Genomic DNA, 22,886 nt, shown 5'->3' with positions numbered 1-22,886 from the left:
AATTGATCCCTTTACCATTATGTAATGGCCTTCTTTGTCTCTTTTGATGTTTGTTGGTTTAAAGTCTGTTTTATCAGAGACTAGGATTGCAACCCTTGCCTTTTTTTTGTTTTCCATTTGCTTGGTAGATCTTCCTCCATCCCTTTATTTTGAGCCTATGTGTGTCTCTGCATGTGAGATTAGATGAATGGCTAACTAGAATAACCAGTGTAGAGAAGTCCTTAAATGACCTGATGGAGCTGAAAACCATGGCACTCAAACTACATGACGAATGCACAAGCTTCAGTAGCCAATTCGATCAACTGGAAGAAAGGGTATCAGTGATTGAAGATCAAATGAATGAAATGAAGTGAGAAGAGAAGTTTAGAGAAAAAAGAGTAAAAAGAAACAAACAAAGCCTCTAAGAAATATGGGACTATGTGAAAAGACCAAATCTACGTCTGATTGGTGTACCTGAAAGTGACGGGGAGAATGGAACCAAGTTGGAAAACACTCTACAGGATATTCTCCAGGAGAACTTCCCCAACCTAGCAAGGCAGGCCAACACTCAACTTCAGGTAATACAGAGAACGCCACAAAGATAACTCCTCGAGAAGAGCAACTCCAAGACACATAATTGTCAGATTCACCAAAGTTGAAATGAAGGAAAAAATGTAAAGGGCAGCCAGAGAGAAAGGTTAGGTTATCCACAAAGGGAAGCCCATCAGACTAACAGCGGATCTCTCGGCAGAAACTCTACAAGCCAGAAGAGAGTGGGGGCCAATATTCAACATTCTTAAAGAAATGAATTTTCAACCCAGAATTTCATATCCAGCCAAACTAGGCTTCATAAGTGAAGGAGAAATAAAATCCTTTACAGACAAGCAAATGCTGAGTGATTTTGTCACCATCAGGCCTGCCCTACAAGAGCTCCTGAAGGAAGCAGTGAACATGGAAAGGAACAACCAGTACCAGCCACTGCAAAAACATGCCAAAATGTAAAGACCATCGATGCTAGGAAAAAACTGCATCAACTAATGAGCAAAATAACCAGCTACATCATAATGACAGGATCAAATTCACACATAACAATATTAACCTTAAATGTAAATGGGCTAAATGCTCCAATTAAAAGACACAGATTGGCAAATTGGATAGAGTCAAGACCCATCAGTGTGCTATATTCAAGAATTATTTTTTTAAAAAACAATGAGAACACATGGGCACATGGGGGGAACAACACATACTGGGGCCTGTCAGGAGGGTGTTGGGGGAGGGAGAGCATCAGGAAGAATAGGTAGTGGTTGCTGGGCTTAATACCCAGGTGATGAGATGATCTGTGCAGCAAATCACCATGGCACACATTCACCTGTGTAACAAACCTGCACATATACCCCTGAACTTAAAAGTTGAAGAAAAATAAATAAATCAATAAATAAAAAGCATTCTATGGCCAGGTTGCAGTGGCTCATGCCTGTAATCCCCGGACTTTGGGAAGGAAGCTGAGGTGGATAGATTGCTTGAGCCGAGGAGTTCAAGACCAGCCTGGGCAACGTGGCGAAACCCCATCTCTACAAAATATACAAAAAAGTTAGCTGGGTGTAGTGGCGTACACCTGTAGTCCCAATAGGAGGATGACTTGAGCCCAGGAGGTGGAGGTTGCAGTGAGCCAAGATTGTGCCATTGCACTCCAGCTTGGGGAACATAGTGAGACTCTGTCTCTTAAAAATAAATAAAGAAATAAAAAGGGATTGTAACCACATTTGCCAAAAACAAAACGAAACAAAAACCTAGAAAATAGCCAATCTAAAACAATCAACCACAGTTCAAATAACTTAACTGTATTTTGATTTGTTCTTTCCCCAGGTTTGAAGCATTTTTAAATATGTGATAATTAGAGTACAAACAAGTGAAATCTCAGTTTTTCATTGATTTTTTTCATAAGATAAACATTTTTCTGTGACATTGCATAACCATCAGTTTCAATAAGCTAAGCAGCCAGGTCTCTAAGGAGTAAAGAAGTCTCTAAAAGCAGTGGCTTTGCTCCCTTACCAGAGGCCTGCAGCTGACCAGAAAGGAAAGTGAGGACATGTGTGTTCAGGGCACTGCGTGGTATGTCACTGGAAACCAGCTCCAACCAGCTCTTTCCTTGTTCCTTGTTTTGTTCCAATCACTATTGACAAGGGAAGTGTAGCTAAAAGCTGCATTCATCTCTGTCTCCTCCCTTCTGTCTTTAGACCTTGTTCTTAAAATACCAGCAAGCCTCAGGGTGGGTTTGCTCCAGAGTGTCCCAGTTTTAGCACTGAATGTCTTGCTGGGCAACTCGTGTCCAGGGCAAACTGGGACAGTTGGTCACCCTACCAGGGGAGAAGTGAGATGAGTATGCAGACATATTTGGCCAACCTGTCCCTGTCAGAGCTAAGGTCCTGCCTGGAACTTTTCTATCAGGATGTGGGTAGCCAGCGTGTGCCCTTGGGCTTCAGGACCACCTCTATGCCATGCCCACCTGCTTCTCATGCTCAGTCACTGGGTCCTGGGCTATCTCATCCACTCATCCAGCCTAGAGGCACCTAACTGGGGTATTCCTGTAGGGGCTCATGAGAATTAATGTGACATTTAGGTGAAAATAAGAGCTCTGGAATTCTTATGTTTAATGCTGGCCTGCCTTAAGCGTCAGCTTTGAAATCACTTCTCATGATCATTATTCTGGTTTCTTTTTTGTTGCATTTGACTTATGTGCCCTTCAGAAATACAAAATGGTTTCCTTGCTTTGCAAAGGAAGGGTTTCCATTTGTACCCAAAAGTAGACCTTTTACACATCGCCTGTGTGAGATTGTGCAGTTCAGCTCCTCACTGTTTTTTGGTCCAGAGAGTTGGTGCTCTTGTTATGATAAGTCTTGACTAACAAGAGAAGCAACTCAGGGATGGTCCTCATTCCATGTCAGTTCAACATGTAATATAGTGCTGTACATATAAATTTGTTTTTGCTGTAACATGGGGACTTTGTTGTTGTCCCTTAAGGATGAAAAAACATCACATTGATTTCAAAATATAGTAATGATTGTCAGTAAAGAAAGCTGTGGGAGACACATGAGAGATGCAAGCTGCCTATAGTGGCCATGAAGAGTAAAACTAAATGGATGTGCTATGAATTTGCTGATTGATCAGCATCTTTTACACTGAATTCTAGAAGAAGAATCACTTTATGCATGATGATCTTTGCTAATCAGCTATAATCAGGTCTTCCTAGAATGGTGAAGTAATTAAACCTTGTTCACGGGTACTGATCATATGTAATTGTTTCCATACTGTTGGCCAAAACAACTATAGGAGGTTTTGCAGAGGCCATAAGTACTCAAGGTCTTTGAGGTAATTTCTCTGTATAAACGACGCAAATATTTTATGACTGGAGTTGAGTTGAATTTTTTTCACAGGCTTTAAATCTATCAGGATTTTCCTGTGGGTTTCTTCTTAGGGGAGTGGGGGTGGTGATGGTGACTGACTAACTTGAAAGGCCTCATGTTCCTGCAGTGGGGGCCCGGGGCTCTTTCATCTTAGCCTGACTGCTGTCCCACTGCTGCTTGAGGATTTGGAGTGTGTAAAAGTCCTGGACTTTTTAATTATGTTTGAGCCTTTTAAGAAGCCCGCAGCATAAAGGGAAAGACGGAAACATATGCAGTGAAATATTTTATATCCAATTTGAGGATTCAACCAAAGGTCTCTACCCGGGCCAAATCAGAACCTTCAAATAGATCACAGGTAGCATGGAGTTGAGGCTGACCTCTTTGTTGGAGGTGGAGTGGCAATACTTTATGATAATATGTTAGTTGCATAGAAGTAGCATTAAAGTAGAAAAAAGGAGGGTATATTACTCAGATTTCCACCATCTAAATTAATTAATAACATTTTTCAAACTTTGTATTCCATATATGTGAATATGTACACTGATTTTTATAGTTATAATCGTGATATACATGATATTTGACTTTCTGCTTTCATACGTAACATTATGTGATAAGTGTTTCCCACATTGCCTCATGGTTCAATGAAACATTTTTAAATGGTGTTATAATATCCTATAGAATTCCTGTACTGCTGTGCATTTACCTACTCAATTATAGGACTTCTGGATTGTGTATGAGTTTTTCATTATAAGACTCAATGAATATATATATTTTTTAAAAAATTCTTTGGACCTGTTTTCCTAGAATATATTCTACAAATTGAAATTACTGGGATAAGGAATTTCAACATTTTTAAGTTTGGGGGCAGAAAATTGGCTACTGCTTTTCTGAAAAGTAGAGCCATTTTATACTGTCCCCATTAGTTCTTCAACTGTATCAGAATTGGGAATTATCTGAATTCTTTTTTCAAGCAAATTGAAAATTGTTTTAGGATTAAAGAAAAGAAGTACCTCAGGGTTGTTTTTCCTATGATAACCATCAGTTTGACACACACAAAAAATTGTATTCTAGGAAGAAAGAACATTCCTCACTGTTGACAAGCAGCTATCATATTTTTTAAAAGGAAGTTTTACAAGTGGCATGGCAGGCATAGTTGCTTCCAATAAGAAACAAATTTGAGGCACCTGAATCTCTGTCTGCTGCAAAAAAAAAATTATACTTGCCACTGAAATCAGTGTAGCAGAGGAGGACAATATGGATTAGCAATACCCAAGAGATTGCTCAGCTTGCCAGTGACTGCAGTGCCTAAAGTTGAAGTTAATGAAATGCAGGCTTCATGAAAATCCTAGAGGGTAGTATTCCTTAGTTCCACTAAAATGTAACCACAGTCCTCTGTCTTAACATAGCCATAAATCCAAGTAAAACCTGTATATATGTATCACTAGGTAATACAACACAAATGTTTTTGCAACCGAGAGGCCTTTATGCAGATTACTATGAAGAATGCAGTGGTAGAGACAAGGCTTGAGTTTATTTCAGATTGTTGTTGTTTATGGCTAACTAGAAGAAAATCTCAGAGCGATGCTTGTCTCTTTTTCTCTCTCACTGGCTCACTGTTTATACCTGGCTTGATTCATGAGCTTCACCTCCTGAATCTTGCATTTGCTGATGGCTTGATTTCATTTCAGGTTCTGATGTACAATGGCCAACTGGACATCATCGTGGCAGCTGCCCTGACAGAGCGCTCCTTGATGGGCATGGACTGGAAAGGATCCCAGCAATACAAAAAGGCAGAAAAAAAAGTTTGGAAGATCTTTAAATCTGACAATGAAGTGGCTGGTTACGTCCGGCAAGTGGGTGACTTCCATCAGGTAGGACGATGCTTGGGAGCAGGCAGGTTGTGGGAATGGGAGAATGGGATTGAAAATAAAGCCTGAATACCAATGAGACATGGCCGACCTTAAGCAAAGCCATACAACAGCCAGTGTGTGTCTTCTGTGGCCCTGCTTTACACAGAGAAGAGTGGTCTGAGTTCATACATACATAGGACTAAATATAAAACCAGACAAAAGTTTAGGCATTGTTCAAGAGGTGAGGAGACAATTCATTAAAAAGACAGTGCTCAGTCCAAAGAGGCAAATCATTAATAAGAGAATTGCATTGTATTTGGGGAGAGAACTTGACAAATTGTAAGAGGAACTTTCAACACAATCTCCTCTGGCAAACGTGTGATGACATTTTTGTATTACATGTGGAGCCTCAGAACAAAATCTCTCTAGCTGATATCCTAGTGCAACCTCCACTTTGGGGTCAGATGTTACTCTCATCATCTTCCTTTCTTGTAATGTCCTCTTCAAGTTTTGGAATTATGGTTATATTGGCCTCATAAGTTGGGAAGTGTTTCCTCTTTCTGTTATTGGAAACAGTATCTTTAAGTGTTAGGAGAATTCACTGGTGAAGCCATCTGGGCCTGGAAATTTTTTTGAAGGAAGGGTTTTGTTGTTGGTGGTATATAATAAGTGTACATCTTTATAGAATACATGTAATATTTTGATACATGCATTTAATGTTAATGACCAAATCAGGGTATTTAGGCTATCCATCACTTCAAACATGTGTCATTTCATTGTATTGGGAACATTTCAAATCTCTTCTAGCTATTTTGAAATATACAATATATCATTCTTAACTATAGTCACCCTACTGTGCTATTGAACACTAGAATTTATTCCTTCCATCTAACTGTCTGCACCCATTAACCAATCTCTCTTCATCTTCCCACCTATCCCTACTTCCCAGCCTCTGGTAACTATCATTCTATTCTTTACCTCCGTGAAATTAACTTTTTACACTCCCACATGAGTGAGAACATATGATATTTGTCTTTCTGTGCCTGGCTTATTTCATTTAACATAATGACCTCCAGTTCCATCCATGTCACTGCATGTGATAGGATTTCATTCTTTTTATGGCTTAGTAATATTCCATTGTGTAGATATGCCACATTTTTTAAATCCATTCATCTGTTTATGGACACTTAGGGTGATTCCATGTCATGGCTATTGTGAATAGTACTATAATAAACATAGAGTGCAGATATTCCTTTGATATACTGATTTCCTTTAGAAAAATACTGAGTAGTGGAATTACTGTAGTATATGGTAATTCTATTTGTAGTTTTTAAAGAAACCTCCATATTGTTTTCCATAATGGTTGTACTAATTTACATTCCTACTAATAGTGTATGAGTTCATTTTCTCAGCATCCTCATCAGCATCTGTTATTTTTTGTCTTTCTGGTAATAACCATTCTAACTCCAATGAGATGATACCTCATTGTGGTTTTAATTTGCATTTCCCTGATGATTAGTGATGTTGAGCATTTTTCCATATACCTGTTGGGCACCTGTATGTCTTCTTTTGAGAAATGTCTATTAAGATCCTTTCCTCACTTTTTAATGGTATTATTTGTGTTTTGTGCTCTTCAATTGCTTGAGTTCCTTGTATATTGTGGATATTAGTTTTTGGTCAGATGGATAGTTGGCAGATATTTTCTCCCATTCTACAGACTGTGTCTTCACTGTATTGATTGTTCCCTTTGCTGTGAAGAAACTTTTTAGTTTTTGTCTATTTGTCTATTTGTGGTTTTGTTGCCTATGCTTTTGGGGTCTTAGCCATAAAAGCTTTATCTACACGAGTGTCCTGAAGTGTTTCCTCTGTTTTCTTCTAGTGGTTTTACCATTTTGAGTCTTATGTTTAAGTCTTTAATCCATTTGAGCTTATTTTACATGTATATGGTGAGAGATAGGGGTTTAGTTTTTGAGCTTATTCTACATATATATGGTGAAAGATGGGGATGTAGTTTCATTCTTCTGCATATGGATCCCAGTTTACCCAGCACCATTCATTGAAGAGGGTGTCCTTTCCCCAGTGTGTGTTCTTTTCAGCTTTGTCAAAGATTATTTGGCTATAAATACATGGATTTATTTCTGGGTTTCCTATTCTGTGCCATTGGTCTATGTGCCTGTTTTTATACTAATACCTTGCCATTTTGGTTATTATTGCTTTGTAGTATATTTTGAAATCAGGTAGTGTGATGCCTCCAACTTTGTTCTTTTTGCTCAGTATTGCTTTGACTATTTGGGGTCTTTTGTGGTCCATGTGAACTTTAGAACTTTTTTTTCCTCTTTCTATGACAAATGCCATTGGCATTTTAATAATTATGCATTGAACCTGTAGATTGCTTTAGAGTCAGTATGATCATTTTAACAATGTTAATTTTTCCAGTCCATGAGCATGAGATGTCTTCCATTTGTTTGTGTCCTCTTCAACTTCTTACATCAGCATTTTATAGTTTTCCTTGTAGAGATCTTTCACTTCCTTGATTAAATCTATTTTAAGATTATTTATTTAGTAGCTATTGTAAATGGGATTGCTTTCTTGATTTCTTTTTTAGCTCGTTCATTATTAGTGTATAGAAATGCTAGTAAGTTTTGTACATTGATTTTGTATCCTGCAACTTTACTGAATTCATTTATCAGTTCTAAAAGTTTTTTGGTGGAGTCTTTAGTTTTTTCTGTATAAAAGATTGTGTCATCTGCAAAGAGAAACATTTTGACTTGCTCTCTTTCAGTGTGAATGCCTTTTGTTTCTTTTTCTTACCCAATTGCTCTGGCTAGGACTTCTGGTGCTATGTTGAATAGGAGTGGTGAAAGGGGACATTCTTGTCTTGTTCCAATTCTTAGAGGAAATGCTTTCAGCTTTGCCCTATTCAGTATGATGATGTTTGTTGTATATGGCCTGTATTATGTTGTGGCATGTTCCTTCTATGCCTGATTTGTTGACAGTTTTTATCATGAAGAAGGGATGTTGGATTTTATCAAATGTTTTTCTTAATCTATTGATACGAACTTATGGTTTTTGTCTTTCATTCTGTTGATGTGATGTATCATGTTTATTGATTTGCATATGTTGAACCATCCTTACATTTCTGGGATAAATTCCACTTGATTATGGTATATTATCTTTTCGATGTGTTGTTGGATTCTGTTTGCTAGTATTTCGTTGAGGAATTTTACATCTATATTCATTAGGGAGATTGTAGTTTTCTTTTTGTGTGTATCCTTGTCTGGTTTTGGTATCACGATGATAGCCTTGTAGAATGAATTAGAAAGAATTCTCCCCTCTTTAATTTTAAAGAATTAGTTTGAGAAGAATTTGCTTTAGCTCTTTCATATGAGTTTGGCAGAATTTGGCAGAAAAGCCATCCAGTCCTAGACTTTTCTTTCTTGGGAGAATTTTTATTACTGCTTCAATCTCATTATTCTTTATTGGTCTGTTCAAGTTTTCTATATCTTCCTGGTTCAATCTTGTTAGGCTGTATATGTCCAGGAGTTTATCCATTCCCCTAGGTTTTCCAGTTTGTTAGGCTAAAGTTGTCCATAACAGTTTCTGATGATCCTTTGTATTTCTGTGGTATCGGTTGTAATGTCTCCTTTTTCATTTCCGATTTTATTTATTTGAGTTTTCTGTCTTTTTTTCTTGATCAGTATAGCCTAGTCTAGTTTATTGATTTTATTTATCTTTTTTAAAAACAGTTTTTTTTGTTTCATTGATCCTTTGTATTTCTTTTTAGTTTCTATTCCATTTAGTTCTGCTCTGATTTTTATTATTTCTTTTGTTCTAATTTTGGGTTTAGAACAAAAGATACTGGGTTTGGTTTGTTCTTGATTTTCCATTTTTTTAAAGATGCATCTTTAGGTTGTGTATTTAAACTCTCTACTTTTTTTTATTTATTTATCTATTACTATAAACTTCCATCTTAGCACTACTTTTGCTATATCCTATAGGTTTTGGTATTTTGCGTTTCCATTTTCATTTGTTTCAAGAAATTTTTAAATTTTCTTCTTGATTTCTTAATTGATTCAGTGGTCATTCAGGAGCATGTTTTAAATTTTCATGTATTTGTACAGTTTCCAAAATTTTCCTTGGTATTGATTTCTAGTTTAATTCCTTTGTAGTCTTAGAAGATACTTGATATGATTCTGATTATTTTACATTTGTCGAGGCTTGTTTAATGGCATAACAAATGATCTGTCCTGGAGAATGTTTCCTGTGCTGATGAGAAAAAAAAATGCATTATGTAGCAGTTGGATAACCTGTAAATATCTGTTAGTTCTATTTTGTCTAAAGTGCAGTTTAAATCTGATGTTTGTTTTTTATTTTTCTGTCTAAATGATGGCCAATTCTGAGACTGTTGAAGTCCTCAACTGTTATTGTATTGGAGCCTATCTCTCCCTTTAGATCTAATACTATTTGCTTTATATATTTGGGTGCTCCTGTGTTGACTGCGTATATTTAATATTATTGGGTTGGTTATATCCTCTTGCTAAATTGAAAGCTTTTTCTTTTCTTACAATTTTTATCTTGAAATCTATTTTATCTAATATAAGTACAGCTACTCCTTCTCACTTTTGGTTTCTGTTTACATGGAATGTAATTTTTTATTCCTTTACTTTCAGTCTGTATATGTCTTTGCAGCTGATGTGAGTTTCTTGTAGGTAGTTGATAGCTGATATGGATTGGATGTTTGTCCCCTCCAAGTCTCATGTTGAAATGTGATTCCCACTATTGGAAATGGGGCCTGATGGGAGGTGATTGGATGATGGGGAAGATTCCTCATGAATGCCTATGCACCAGTCCCTTGGTGATAAGTGAGTTTTCACTCAGTTCATGTGAAACCTGGTTATTTAACAGAGTCTGGGACCTCCTCCGTCTGTCTCTCTTGTTCCTGCTCTTGTCATGTGAAACACATGTACCCACTTTGCCTTCTGCCATAATTGTAAGCTTCCTGAAGCCCTCATAAGAAGCTGAGCAAATGTTGGTGCCATGCTTGTATAGCCTACCGAATTGTGAGCCAATTAAGCCTCTTTTCTTTATAAATTACCCAGCCTCAGGTATGTTTTTATTGTGATGCAGAATGGCCTAACACAGTAGCATATAGTTAAATCATGTTTTATTTTTATCCATTCAGCTAGTTTATGTCTTTTAAGTGGGGGATTTGATCCATTTACATTCAAAGTTATTAGTGATAGGTGAGAACTTATTTCTGCCATTTTGTTAATTGTTTTCTAGTTGTTTTGTATATCCTTTATTCCTTTCTTCCTCTCTTATTGCTTATCATTGTGGTTTGATGGTTTTTTGTAGTGGTAACATTTGAGTCTTTTATCTTTCTCATTTGTGAGAAGCCAGTGAGTTTATACGTTCATGTTTTCTTGATGGTAGGTATCGTCCTTTCACTTCCAGATATAGGACTCCCTTAAGTATTTCTTATAGGGCCAGTCCCATGGTAATGCATTTCCTCAGTTTCTGCTTGTCTGGGAAAGACTTTCTTTCTCTTTCTTTTTTGAAGGATGGCTTTGTGGGTATAGTAATCTTGGTTGTCAGTTTTGTTCTTTCAGCACTTTGAATATATCTTCTCATTTTCTCTTGGCCTATAAGTTTCTGCTGAGAAAACTTAGTCTGATGGGGATTCCCTTATATGTGCCTTGACAATTTTATCTTGCTAATTTTAGAATTCTTTCTTTGTCTTTGACTTTTGACAGTCTAACTGTAATATGCCCTGGAGAAGACATTTTTGGATTGATTCCATTGGAGATTTTTGAGCTTCCTGTTCTGGATGCCTATATCTCTTGCAAGACTTGGGAAGTTTTAGGCTATAATGTCATTAAGTAAGCTTTCTATGCCTTTGCTTATCTCTTCTACTTCTGGAACACCCAAAATGTGAATATTTGATTGCCTGCTTTTTGATGTTCCATATGTCATGCAGGCTTTCTTCATTCTTTATTAAACTTTATATATATGTACATTTTTGTCTGAGTTATTTCAAAAGACATTTCTTCTAGTTCAAAAAGTATTCTGCTTGATCTCTTATTGAAGTTCTTGATTTTTTTTTTGTTTCATTCATTGAATTCTTCAGTTACAGAATTTCTGATTAGTTCTTTTTTATATATCAGTCTCTTTGATGAATTTCTCATTCTGACTATGAACTGTTTTTCTGATTTCCTTGTATTATTTATCTGTTATCTTGTATCTCGCTAAGCTTCTTTAATAACACTGTTATGAAATCTTTCCCAGACATTTCATAGATTTATTTTTCATTGAAATCTGTTGCTAGAGAGTTATTGTTTCTTTACACATGTCACATTTCCTTGCTTTTTCATCTTTGTTTGTTTTTACATTGATATCTGTGAATCTGGTGTAACAGTCCCTTATTCTGATTTTTTGAATTGACTTTTATAGGAAAGATGCTTTCCAATAGATGTATCTATAGGGTTGGTTGTGTAGGGTACTTTGGTTTTGATTTTGGGTGGACACAGTAATGTAGTCTTCAGATGACTTCTTCAGGTATAATTAGTGTCAGTGATATCTTTGAGTTCCTCAGTGGGTTAGGCTGTGATTGTTAGTAGACGCTGTAGTGAGGTTTTGCTATGAATTGGGGCACCAGGTGGGCCAGTTCTTTGGCACCAATATGCTGTTTCTTGGGTTCCCAGGTGGCATACATGAAAACTGGTAGAAGCAGGTCTGAATGGGCTGATCCATGGGCCTTCATATTATTTGGCTGAATCCCTACCCCGATCTCATCCTGAATTGTAGCTCCCATAATCCCCACATGTCATGGGAGGGAGCCGGTGGGAGCTAATTGAATCATGGGAGCAGGTCTTTCCTGTGCTGTTCTCGTGATAGTGAATAAGTCTCATGAGATCTGATGGTTTTATAAAAGGGAGTTGCTCTACACAAGCTCTCTTGCCTGCTGCCATGTAAGATAGGCCTTTGCTTCTCCTTTGTCTTCCATCATGATTGTGAGGGCCCCAAGCCATGTGGAACTGTAAGTCCGTTAAACCTCTTTCCTTTATAAATTACCCAGTCTCAGGTATGTCTTTATTAGCAGCATGAGAACAGACTAATACAGGCTTCCAAGTGGCCTGCTGAAGTGCTGGCAGTGGCAGCAGTGGGCCAGGCTCGCAAGTGGATCACTGAACTCCTGGGCAGTGTGCATGGCATCAGCAATGGCGATAGCAGCAGTGGGCACTAGCACTGATGGCAGCAAACTTGGTGGGCCAGTCCGCCAGCCCCAAGGTGGTACATATGCAGGTGAGTGCTGGTGGAGGTAGTGGCAGCAGGCTGGGAGTGGACATCCTCAGGTCCCTAGAAGGAATGCATGGGCTCCAGCATTGGCAGGAAAGGTGTATTGATCCCTGGGCCTCTGGATAATGCACATATGCACTGGCAGGCTGGGGAGGCCTGTCCTTAGCACCTCCAAGTGTGGACGGGCAGGGAAGGCCTATTCCCAGGCCTCTGGACAATGCCCACAGGCACTGGTGAGGGTGGGACCAGGTGAGCTGGAGCTGTCCTCAGGCCCCTCAGTGGTGTGTGCATACAAAGGCTGTAGCAGGCAGGACTGATCAATTCCCAGGCCCCCAGACAACATGCATAGGCACTGGCAACCTGTGTGGGCCCATCTTCAGCTCCATGGAAGGCATGTATGCATGCCAGTAGCAGTGGGTGGTGTAGGTCAATCCCCAGACTCATTAACAATGTGCATGGGCACAGGTGAAGGCAGTACGGAGGCAGGCCTATGCTTAGGCCCCTAGATGGCATATGTGGGTGATGCCTGTGGCAGTGTGTGGGGTGGATCAATCCCCAGGCCCTCGAATGTCACACTAGGATGCCAGTAGTAGTAGCAATGGGTATCTTTAGGCACTCTGATGGTGTATGTGGGCACCAGTGGCAGTGGGGGGTGGTAGGTCGATCTCCTGGTTCCCAGATGACGTGTATGGGCACTGGTGGTGGTGGCAGACAAGCAGATCTGTTTTTAGGTCTCCTGGTGGCAAGCAGACCAGGTTGATCTCCAGGACCTTGGATGGAGCCCTTGGGCCAAGAAGCAGGCTAGATGGGCCTGTCCTCAGGTCCTGGGACAGTACCTGGGTGAGCCAGTTCCCAGGCCCCTTAAGATATGTGTAGATGTGCAGCAGCCGTGCTGTTGGGGCGTAAGGATTTGCTGTCAGTGGCAACACCCTCAGGCAGGCAGCTCTCAGGCTCTGGAGAGTGCATGCTTTGGCTCCCTTTGTCCCTAGGGCAGCCCCAATGTGTTTCACTACCCATTCCTTGGGGTGTAAGACATTGCATGAGCTAAAGTTTTGGGGATGCATCTGTACTTCTGGCTCCAGCCAGTATCGTGATGCTGTAAACCTTTGGGTAGATGTAGTGGGGTGTCTACAGGGGTTCAGGGATGTAGATATGTAGGGGATATTGGGCCCCAAGGTGTGATGTAGTCTGGAGGGGGCCGGGCTCTCAAAATGGCACCATGACGTAGCTGCTTGAATCTCAGGAGATGTGTGGGACCCAGTATGAACATCTTCTGTAGAACAATGTCATTACATGGACTCCAGGCATCTCTTTATACTAGTCTCAGGGCTTGTGAGGGCTGAGGGGCTCTCCTGTGACTAAAATGGTAGGAGTCTCTGGGGGGAATATGGACTGCTGACTGCTGGGGATCTCTTACTTACCTTTTCCCCACAGTGGGAGTTTCCCCTGATTCTGAGTTGATCTTGGCTGGGCCAGCTGCTTCACTTCCCTTTCCTTCTATGCCTCAGAAGTTCCCAGTCACCTTCCTGCTGAATTCTATTGTTTTCTTTAGATGTTCTATTTGACATCTAATTATCTATTTGCCATTCTGGTCCTTCTTTGTGGAGGAGGTGACAGCCGGGTGCCTCAGGCAGCCATCTTGAAGCCCCTCCAATGGAAGGTTTTCAACTGCAGATTCAATTTCTAAAGTAGATATGGGATTAATTACCTTTTCTGTTTCTTCATGTGTCAGTTTTCATAGGCTGTAATTTTTTTTCAGGAATTTGTCTATTTCATCCAAAATTTCAGATTCATTGACATAAAGTTGCTTTATAACATCATCTCTTTTTTTGTTCCGAGACAATCCCACTCTGTCTGCCCAGGCTGGAGTGCAATGGCATGATCTTGGCTCACTACAACCTCCGCCTTCTAAGACGTGAGGTCATGTCTCAGCCTCCCAAGTAGCTGGGACTACAGGCATGCACCACCACACCTGGCTAATTTATTTGTATTTTTAGTAGAGACAGGGTTTCACCTTGCTAGCCAGGCTGTTCTCAAACTCTTGACCTGAAGTGATCCACCCACCTTGGCCTCCCAAAGTGCTGGGATTACAGGCATGAGCCACCATGCTCAGCCTGTAACATCATCTTAATATGATTTAATGTTTCTTAAGATCTCTGGTATTTTTAGTAATTAGCACCTCTCTTGCCTGAGGTTTAACAATCTCAAAGAACCAATTTTTATCTTTATTTTTCTCAATTATATTTTTGCTTTCTGTTTTATTAATTTGTTCTTTATCCTTATTATCTTCCTGCTATTCTTTTCATTGTGACTTACTATTCTTTTTTTAAAAACAACATGAATTTTTAGCCTTTCTTTATTTCTAATATATGCATCCAATGGGAGAAATAAATTTCTGTTGTTTAGGCCATCCAGTATCGTATCCTTATAGGACTGTTGAGAGGGTTCAGATAAGTTAATAAGCTTAGAGCAATTCCTGGCTTATAATAAATTTTGCTATTTTTATTTTTATTATTATTACCCTGGATTGCTTACAAGAGTACATATAACAAAGAAAAAATTATAAATAGTAATAGTCAAGATTCAGGAAAATATGTTTTTTGAAAATCGACATATAAGGGAAAGTTGGAATATTAATATTCAGGCCATTACGGGCATATTCAAATGTTGAGCTGCCAGGGAGTGATGCACATGTTACCTCCCCCTGTCTGCTACACTACTTTGTGATGAACATCTCACCAGGCACACACAGGATCTCCTCAAGATTATTTGATGGCTGCCTCCACCACCTGTTATTTCATATCCCCTGGACCAGCCTTGTGAAATGCTCCCAGGCCTGGCATCCCACATGTGTCCTGCTTGGCTCTTTGCATAAAACGTCCAGCTTGGGAGGCTAGATTGCTGCTTCAGGGCAACATGTCCCACAGAGGTGGGAAAAGGAATTGGCCGCCAGTCAGAAACTGGTGGCAAATATCACACTCAACCCGCTGACTCTTCTTGTGAATGCAAAACACATTTAGAGATGAAATGGTACTTCTCTGGCTGCCAAAAAACAAGTAACAAAAGAAGCAAGGCCCACATATGTTTGTGATAGTGAGTGTTTTACCACGCAGCAAGGGATCTGCATTTTGTGTAGGTGATTTTAAAATGTTGGCAGAGATCTTTCCCCCTTAGTGCCTCAGCATTGGTTTGGGGTGGTTTGTGGAGATGAGGGTTATGAGGATGGAAAAACACTCCCATGTGAACAAAGGCATTCTCTGTGAGGCTTGGATCTAAGAATACTGTCCAAATGTCAAGCGTCTGATAATGAAGAAAACGGACCTTAGCTATGGACTTGCTTTTCAGCATTAGACACACAAAACAGAAGCATGAGTATGTGTCTGCCAGAAAAGCAACCCCATTCTCTGCCAAACACCACAGCTCTTAATTTAAAAAATTGAAACCAAAGTGGGCTTGTCTCTGGATGGTTACCTAAAATGTCCACTTAAAGAAATGACAGCTCTCCTAGGGGAGCAGCAGGGTACTGAGAGAGGGAGCAATTTTCCCTATGTATTCACATCAAGCCATGCCCAGAGAAATCAAACGCAGCTCCCACCAGCCTTCAGAGATCCGGGGAGGAGCGAGTGCTTCTTGTTTCTCCTTGTTGGCTCTGACCTAGAAGGTAACAAGTCTTTGGTATTGGTGCCATTTTTAAGGATTGGACACTGTCCTGTTATATAATCTGAGCAGCAGACTTTCTGAGCTTCTGTAAAATTTAGAAGTTGTCTGTAAAATGCAAGGTTTGGACTAACTTATTTCTAAGATACCATCTAACAAAAATCTGAAATACCTATATTTCATTAATGTCCAGAGGGGCTCAGTTAGCCAGCAATGCAATGTGGAATAGGGTAGTGACTTTCAGCAAATGTCATAATGCTCTCTATGCTTACATAGGTATGTAAATATATATATGTGCATATATACCTATCTCTAGCCACTGAGATAGAGAGAGAGAAATATACACAAAATGTAAATCTCAGGCTACATGATAACCAAAGTCATGGGTAGCCTCTGCACTGGCATTGACCATAAATCCTTACTAGTGTTATCCCTGGGTCCCAGAAGTTGAGTCCTCTTTCTCCTTGTCTGCTGACAACCAATGGCCATCACTCTCAAGGCCACCCTTTTGGGATCTTTCTGTGCCTTTCTCCAAATATCAAAGTTGCATGTTTTCACTGTCAATATCAATTCCATTTTCTTCCAAAGCTACAAGATGGATTATCTCGGCTAGGTTGTATTTAATGGCTGGAATGAATTTCAGGCCTCCTTTTCCAGGGAAGGGAAACTGAAACCCAGAGGTTAAGTGACTTCCCTAAAGTATCCTACCCATTTCACGTCTGAGCTGTTAGAGTCTTGGCTTCCAGCCCAGAGTTTCTCTACTTCACAAGCATACCCACTACTGGAATAATGGAATCACAGCAGTATGCTGGTAGTGTTAAAATTGAAGCCTATATGCATGCCTGCGGTAATTAAAGCAGGGCCAAGAAATAAGGTATTTCACATCTAGTGTTAGCTCTGAATCCACACCGAAGGTGACCACTTCCTATAGACAGAGAGAAGATTGGGGTTTTTGTTTTGTTTTGTTTTGCTTTTGAGAGGGAGTCCCGCTCTGTTGCCCAGGTTGGAGTGCAGTGGCATGATCTTGGCTCACTGCAACTTCCACCTCCCAGGTACAAGCAATTCTCCTGTCTCGGCCTCCCGAGTAGCTGGGATTATAGGCATGCACCATCATGCCCAGCTAATTTTGTATTTTTAGTAGAGATGGGATTTCACCGTGTCAGCCAGGCTGGTCTCAAACTCCTGACCTGAGGTGATCCGCCTGCCTCGGCCTCCCAAAGTGCTGGGATTATAGGCGTGAGCCACGACGTCCAGCCGATTGGGTTTTTTACAAAGGCACTAAGATTTGGTGGTGAGTCAAGGTTCATATAATGTTAAGAAAAGTTATGGCTTTATCTGGGAACTTGTGATATTAATAAAAGAACGCATGCTGAAATTGGCCAAAATGAGCAGAGAGAATATGGTGGGCAGTGTCATGGATAAGAGAATACGGGGCAGGGCACAGGGCAGAGTGCATAGTCTGGCTCATAGCCTGCAGCTTGGAGAGTGAGAGATGGGAGAGAAACCAGAATGGGAACGTGGGGCCTGGATAGTACGTAAGGAGTGTGTGTTCCATTGTTTAAGCAGTGGGGAACCATCAGAGGTTTCAAAGCACATTTTAAAAGCTGTTCTTTGGGAACTTTATAATGGTAACTTTAGGATGAATTCAGGGTGAGGAAACTCTAGAAATAGGAAGTCATATAAGGAGCTTTCTTGGAAGAAGATTCTCCATCTATTTCATACGTCCACCTTCTTGATACTGGTTTGGAAGTCCTGAAATAGAGGTCAGGGGGAATAAGCTTTGGAATGCCCAGGCTGTGAGGACTGATTCCCTGTTTGAGAGACGGTGTTTACTGTGTGTCCACACCAACTTAAAGGCTAAGTATCCACAGGGAGATCACTGCATGCTGGTGTCCCTGGCCCTAGTAAGCATCCTCAGCCCCCTAAAGCACAAACCCTGCACCAAGACTTGCACCTTGACCTTGACCTGGGTTTAGTATATAGAGCCCTCAGGCCCATGGTCTGCCACACTGTGCTCAGGGGCTTCTCCCAAAATGTCCTGGTTTCCAACAGGAATCAGACCTTCAGCTAGAGGTTACATCTGGGGAAACCAAAGAGAAGCAGCACGCCACCCTGAAGCTTGACTGTTCTGGAAAGCCCTCACCAATTGGAGGGGGTCTATGACAGGAGAAGAAGGTGGAGTTAGACAAGCCTGGTTTAAACTTCCATTGTGTCACTTGCTAGCTGTGGGCTGGTTACTGGTCCTGGAAACTTTGTTTTTTGTTTTGTTTTGTTTTGTTTTTTTATTTGATATGGAGTCTCACTCTGTCATCCAGGCTGGAGTACAGTGGCGTGATCTTGGCTCACTGTAACCTCCCCATCCTGGGTTCAAGCGATTCTTCTGCCTCAGCCTCCCAAGTAGCTGGGATTACAGGTGCCCACCACCACAGCCGGCTGATTTTTGTGTTTTTAGTAGAGACAGGGTTTCACCGTATTGGCCAAGCTGGTCTCGAGCTCCTGACCTCAGGTGATCCACCCACCTTGGCCTCCCGAAGTTCTGGGATTACAGGCATGAGCCACCATGCTGGAAACTCTTGAGTGAGAACAGTTACTTCATAGGGGTGATGGGAAGTTAAAATTAGATGATAAGGATGGCGACTGATGATTCAGCATCTGTGAGCTCTCAGGCCATGGTCTACCACACACTTTTTTAATCCACAATTTTATGGAATCAGAGTAGCTATCCTATAAACTATGTCATGGTATTTACTAACTCATAACTGAGCAAACAGAAGCTTCACCAGACAAACTTGCTTAAGGCTTTGAACAGCAATAGTATCTGAGATTTGAAAATCCAAATTTCGATCTTTCCACCACCCCATGCTGTCTTTAAGTACCTGTGAGGGGAGTGCAGTCGGGAGGGATGAACTGTAGCCGGATCTAGGCTACATGCCCCCTGTATTAGTCTGTTCTCGTACTGCTATAAGGAAATACCTGAGATGGGGTAATTTCTAAGAAAAGAGGTTTAACTGGCTCACGGTTCTGCAGGCTGTACAGGAAGCATGGCGGCATCTCCTTCTGACGAGGCCTCAGGGAGTTTTACTTATGGCAGAGGGCAAAGCTGGAGCAGACATGAGAATGAGCAGGGGAGATGCCACACACCTTTAAACCTTTAAACCTTTAGACAACCAGATCTCATGAGAACTCATTCACTATTGCCAGGACAGCACCCAAGGAGACATGGTGGAGACAGCACCATTCATGAGAAATCTGTCCCATGATCCAGTCACCTCCCACCAGGCCCCACCTCCAACATTGGGGATTGCCATTAGACAAGTGACTCGGGTGGGGACACAGATCCAAACCATACTACTGCCCTTGGGGTATGTGGTGGTGGTGGCAAGGGGGTGGCATGGTGGTGGTGGACAGAATATTTGGCAGCACATCCTAACCACCGTAGAAGACTTTGTTCCCTAAAGGAAGGAGGAGTTCTTATAAGGAGGAGGATAGAGAAGTCATGGTTTGTCTGCAGAAAGCAGTAACAACCACAGCTTCCTAATTGTGCTTTTCTAAAACTCACATTAACTTTTGTTCGTTTCTTGAATATGCACAACTAGAATATGGAGGAAAGAATGACTATAGTCCTTCGAGTGGACGATCAGACTAGGATTTGAACATTTTCACGGATAGGCCACAGAGGGAATGACAGACAGCTAGCCACCTGCCTTTCTTGGAATTACTGCTGAGAATTCATTTTTGTGTGTTTTATTAAGAATTTTAAACAGCTTAGGAAGCATTATGAACTGTTTCTGAAGGAACAGTTCCGGAAAGGTCTTCAGCAGGTCCTTGATAACATTGACATGGTCAGAGGAAGCAACAAGCAAAAAATGTCACTTTTGCATTTGGCCAGATGAGAGGGAATGAGAAGTTTTCAAAAACATATTGAATGGAGGAAAATAACTGTTAAATAGGCTTAAGGCAATGATAATCAAATATAGTTAATTCCCTGGAAGAATGTTTTAGCTTTGGCTGGGCATGGTGGCTCACACCTGTAATCTCAACACTTTGGGAGGTTGAGGTGGGAGGATCGCTTGAGCCCAGGAGTTCAAGACCAGCCTGGGTAGGCAATATAGTGAGACCCTGTCCCTACAAATGTATATATATATATAGAGAGAGAGAGAGAGAATTAACCAGGTGTGGTGGTGCATGCCTGTAGTCCCAGCTACATGGGAAGCTGAGATAGGAGTATCACTGGAGCCCAGGAGGTTGAGGCTGCAGTGAGCCATGTTCATGCCACTGCACTCCAGCCTGGGCATCAGAGTAAGACCCTGTCTCAAACAAAACAAAACAAAACAAAATGTTTTGGCTTTATTACAGAAATTGGCAAACAGAATCTTCATCTCCCCCACCAGCAGTTGCCTTCTACAATGATGGATGTCCTCTTTCATGGGTTCCTTGTCTGTATCTTCCAGACATGGGCAGAGTTCCTCTGGCCATTTATGGGAATCAGACTGTGGGCAGAAAACCAGAACACAGTAATCAAACCACACCCCACCTCCCAGCCAGAGAGCTTCCCTGAAGTCACAGGTTAGGTCCTCCAAAAGCAGGCACTGAGGCAAAGTTTGGGGTGCAAATAGTTTGTTAGAGACCAACACCTGTGGAAGGAAGGGTATAGGAGCAGGACTGGATGAAGGGAGAAATAAAACTGTGATACAGGCCAGAAAAACCAGGCGGGGAACTCTTGAGAGCATATTTTCTATCAGCGTCGCACACTGGGCCAAAATAGTGAGGCCTTTTATGCCCAGCTCATTCACTCACCAAATTTGGGCTGCCCCAGGAAGGTCATCATCTTGGGAAAGCAGCTCTTTGCAGCTGAGGCAGACCCTGAAGGAGCTGACAGCTGGGGGCTTTCTGCTGAATGCACTCCCTGAAGCTGAGCAGCAAGTACATCCTTGAAGAGAGGTCCAGTGGGGTGCATCTCTATGTCTACCACAAAGGCCACCCAGATAATGTACTTGCTAGCTCTCACGGATTTGGGGGCAGGGTGTTGGGAGCAGCAGGAGCTGGTGGTTTGCCTAATATGGGAACTTGGTCTTTGTTTACATGACATAAAATTTTGCCTAAGCTCTCAGTGTAATTATGTCTTATGTTTGCCTTACAAAGATGGATCGCGCCTTGGTTTTTAACTCATATCAAGATTCCAAGATAGGCAAGATGGATCTTTCAAGAAAAAGATAAAAGAATCATCATCAAATATTTCCCTTTTTCAGTTATTTATCATGGAATAATAAATCACTCCAAAACTCAGTGGCTTAAAACAATTTATTATTTCTCACAAATATGTGGATTGAGTGGGCTCAGCTGGGTGGGTCTGATTCAGATGGGGTAGGCTGAGGTCATATGTGCAGCTGCATTCAGCTGGGAGTTTGGCTAAAGCTGGGACATCCAAGATGATCTCCTCTACTCTAGTACTCTCTCCATTCGGCCTCTAATCATGTAGTGCCCTGGCCTGGACTTTTCCACAACACAGCAGGCTGGTCTTCCAAATGGAAAAGCAAAAGATGCCAGTCCTTTTAAGGCCTGTACTCAAAAGTCCCAGATGTTATTTCCATTTCATTCTCTCTTGGTCAATGCAAAACACAGAGCAAAGCAGATTTCTTTTGGTGGGAAGAATGGCAAAGAATTTGGAGCCATCTTGAATCTGCTGCTTTGCCCTAAACCAGTGTGTCTCAACCTTTGCAGATTTCCACACCTGCCGTCCAGATATCCTGATTTTATTAGTCTGGGGTAGAACCTGGGCATTGGTATTGAAGCTTCATAGAGGTTTCTAATATGTGGCCAGTTTGGGAAGCCTAATCTATGATGTCTTTTGTCCCTCTGTTGATAATGACATGGCTTCCATCTTGCAGGAACCCCCATGTGGCTTATGTTTGGAGAAACTTTCATTCTGATTCCTGAAATGTGTTCTAAATCCATTTTTATTTACAAGTCAACTAGAAATTTGAGAACATAGTTTTACTCTTTACAAATCAGCCATTGACCTGAAGCATTGTGTCTGTCTTCCGGACAGTAGTATCAACTGGTATGACACTGGTTCTCTGAAATCATCAGCCAAAACCTTAATCTAAATTGTAGACTTCACTCCCTGCCATGCACTGTAGGTTTACAAGTGGTCTTTGTTCTCTTAAATTATTGATAGATCACTGGCAATTTAGACTTGTAAGAAAACTTTTTTATTTGTTTAAAAGCATAGTTTCCTTTTCCCAGCAGTTTTGTGCTGTACTGAAACTATGTGGTCCTGGTGTGCAGTGCTCTTAGATAGTAGTGTGTCTGTGTCGCCTTTCAACAAAGAAAAAACTATCAAGCAGTGTCTGCTTTAAACATCATCCAGAGTGATGGTTTGCAGCAAAGATGTCCACCAGCCACAGTGAATTTTTTTTCTGGATAACAGATTCATACAATTCCATGTCAAAGCAAAAAAAAAAAAGTGCAACCTTTTAGACTGTGAAGTCTTAATTATAAGTAAGCTCAGTATTTCCATTTGTTAGTCATTAGGTTTTTTAATAAGGATTCTTAATCTGGAGTAAGGGTCTGTGGTTAGGATTCAAGGAGTTATCAGTGAACTTGGAAGAGAAAAAATTGCATCTTTATTTTCACTAACCTCTAACTGAAATAGCATTTCCTTTCATTATGAATTGTGAAATTTCACATTTCCTTCCTT

At 40.8% G+C, this 22,886-nt stretch overlaps 1 protein-coding gene across 2 annotated transcripts in view; it reads left to right on the top strand.

The window, feature by feature from the left end:
* Positions 1-22,886, top strand: part of CPVL (carboxypeptidase, vitellogenic-like) — a 206,033-nt gene that overhangs the window by 167,032 nt on the left and 16,115 nt on the right. For both annotated transcript variants that reach the window (XM_011938619.1, XM_011938618.1), the window contains one exon: positions 5,072-5,254. In XM_011938619.1, coding sequence (XP_011794009.1) covers positions 5,072-5,254 — 183 coding nt within the window. The remainder of the gene's footprint in view (positions 1-5,071; positions 5,255-22,886) is intronic.

Source organism: Colobus angolensis, unplaced genomic scaffold, assembly GCF_000951035.1.
Source record: "Colobus angolensis palliatus isolate OR3802 unplaced genomic scaffold, Cang.pa_1.0 Scaffold175, whole genome shotgun sequence".
NCBI classification, from domain to species: Eukaryota; Metazoa; Chordata; class Mammalia; order Primates; family Cercopithecidae; genus Colobus; species Colobus angolensis.
Note: the sequence above shows the minus strand (reverse complement) of the source record. Positions and strands in the feature narration are given on the sequence as shown.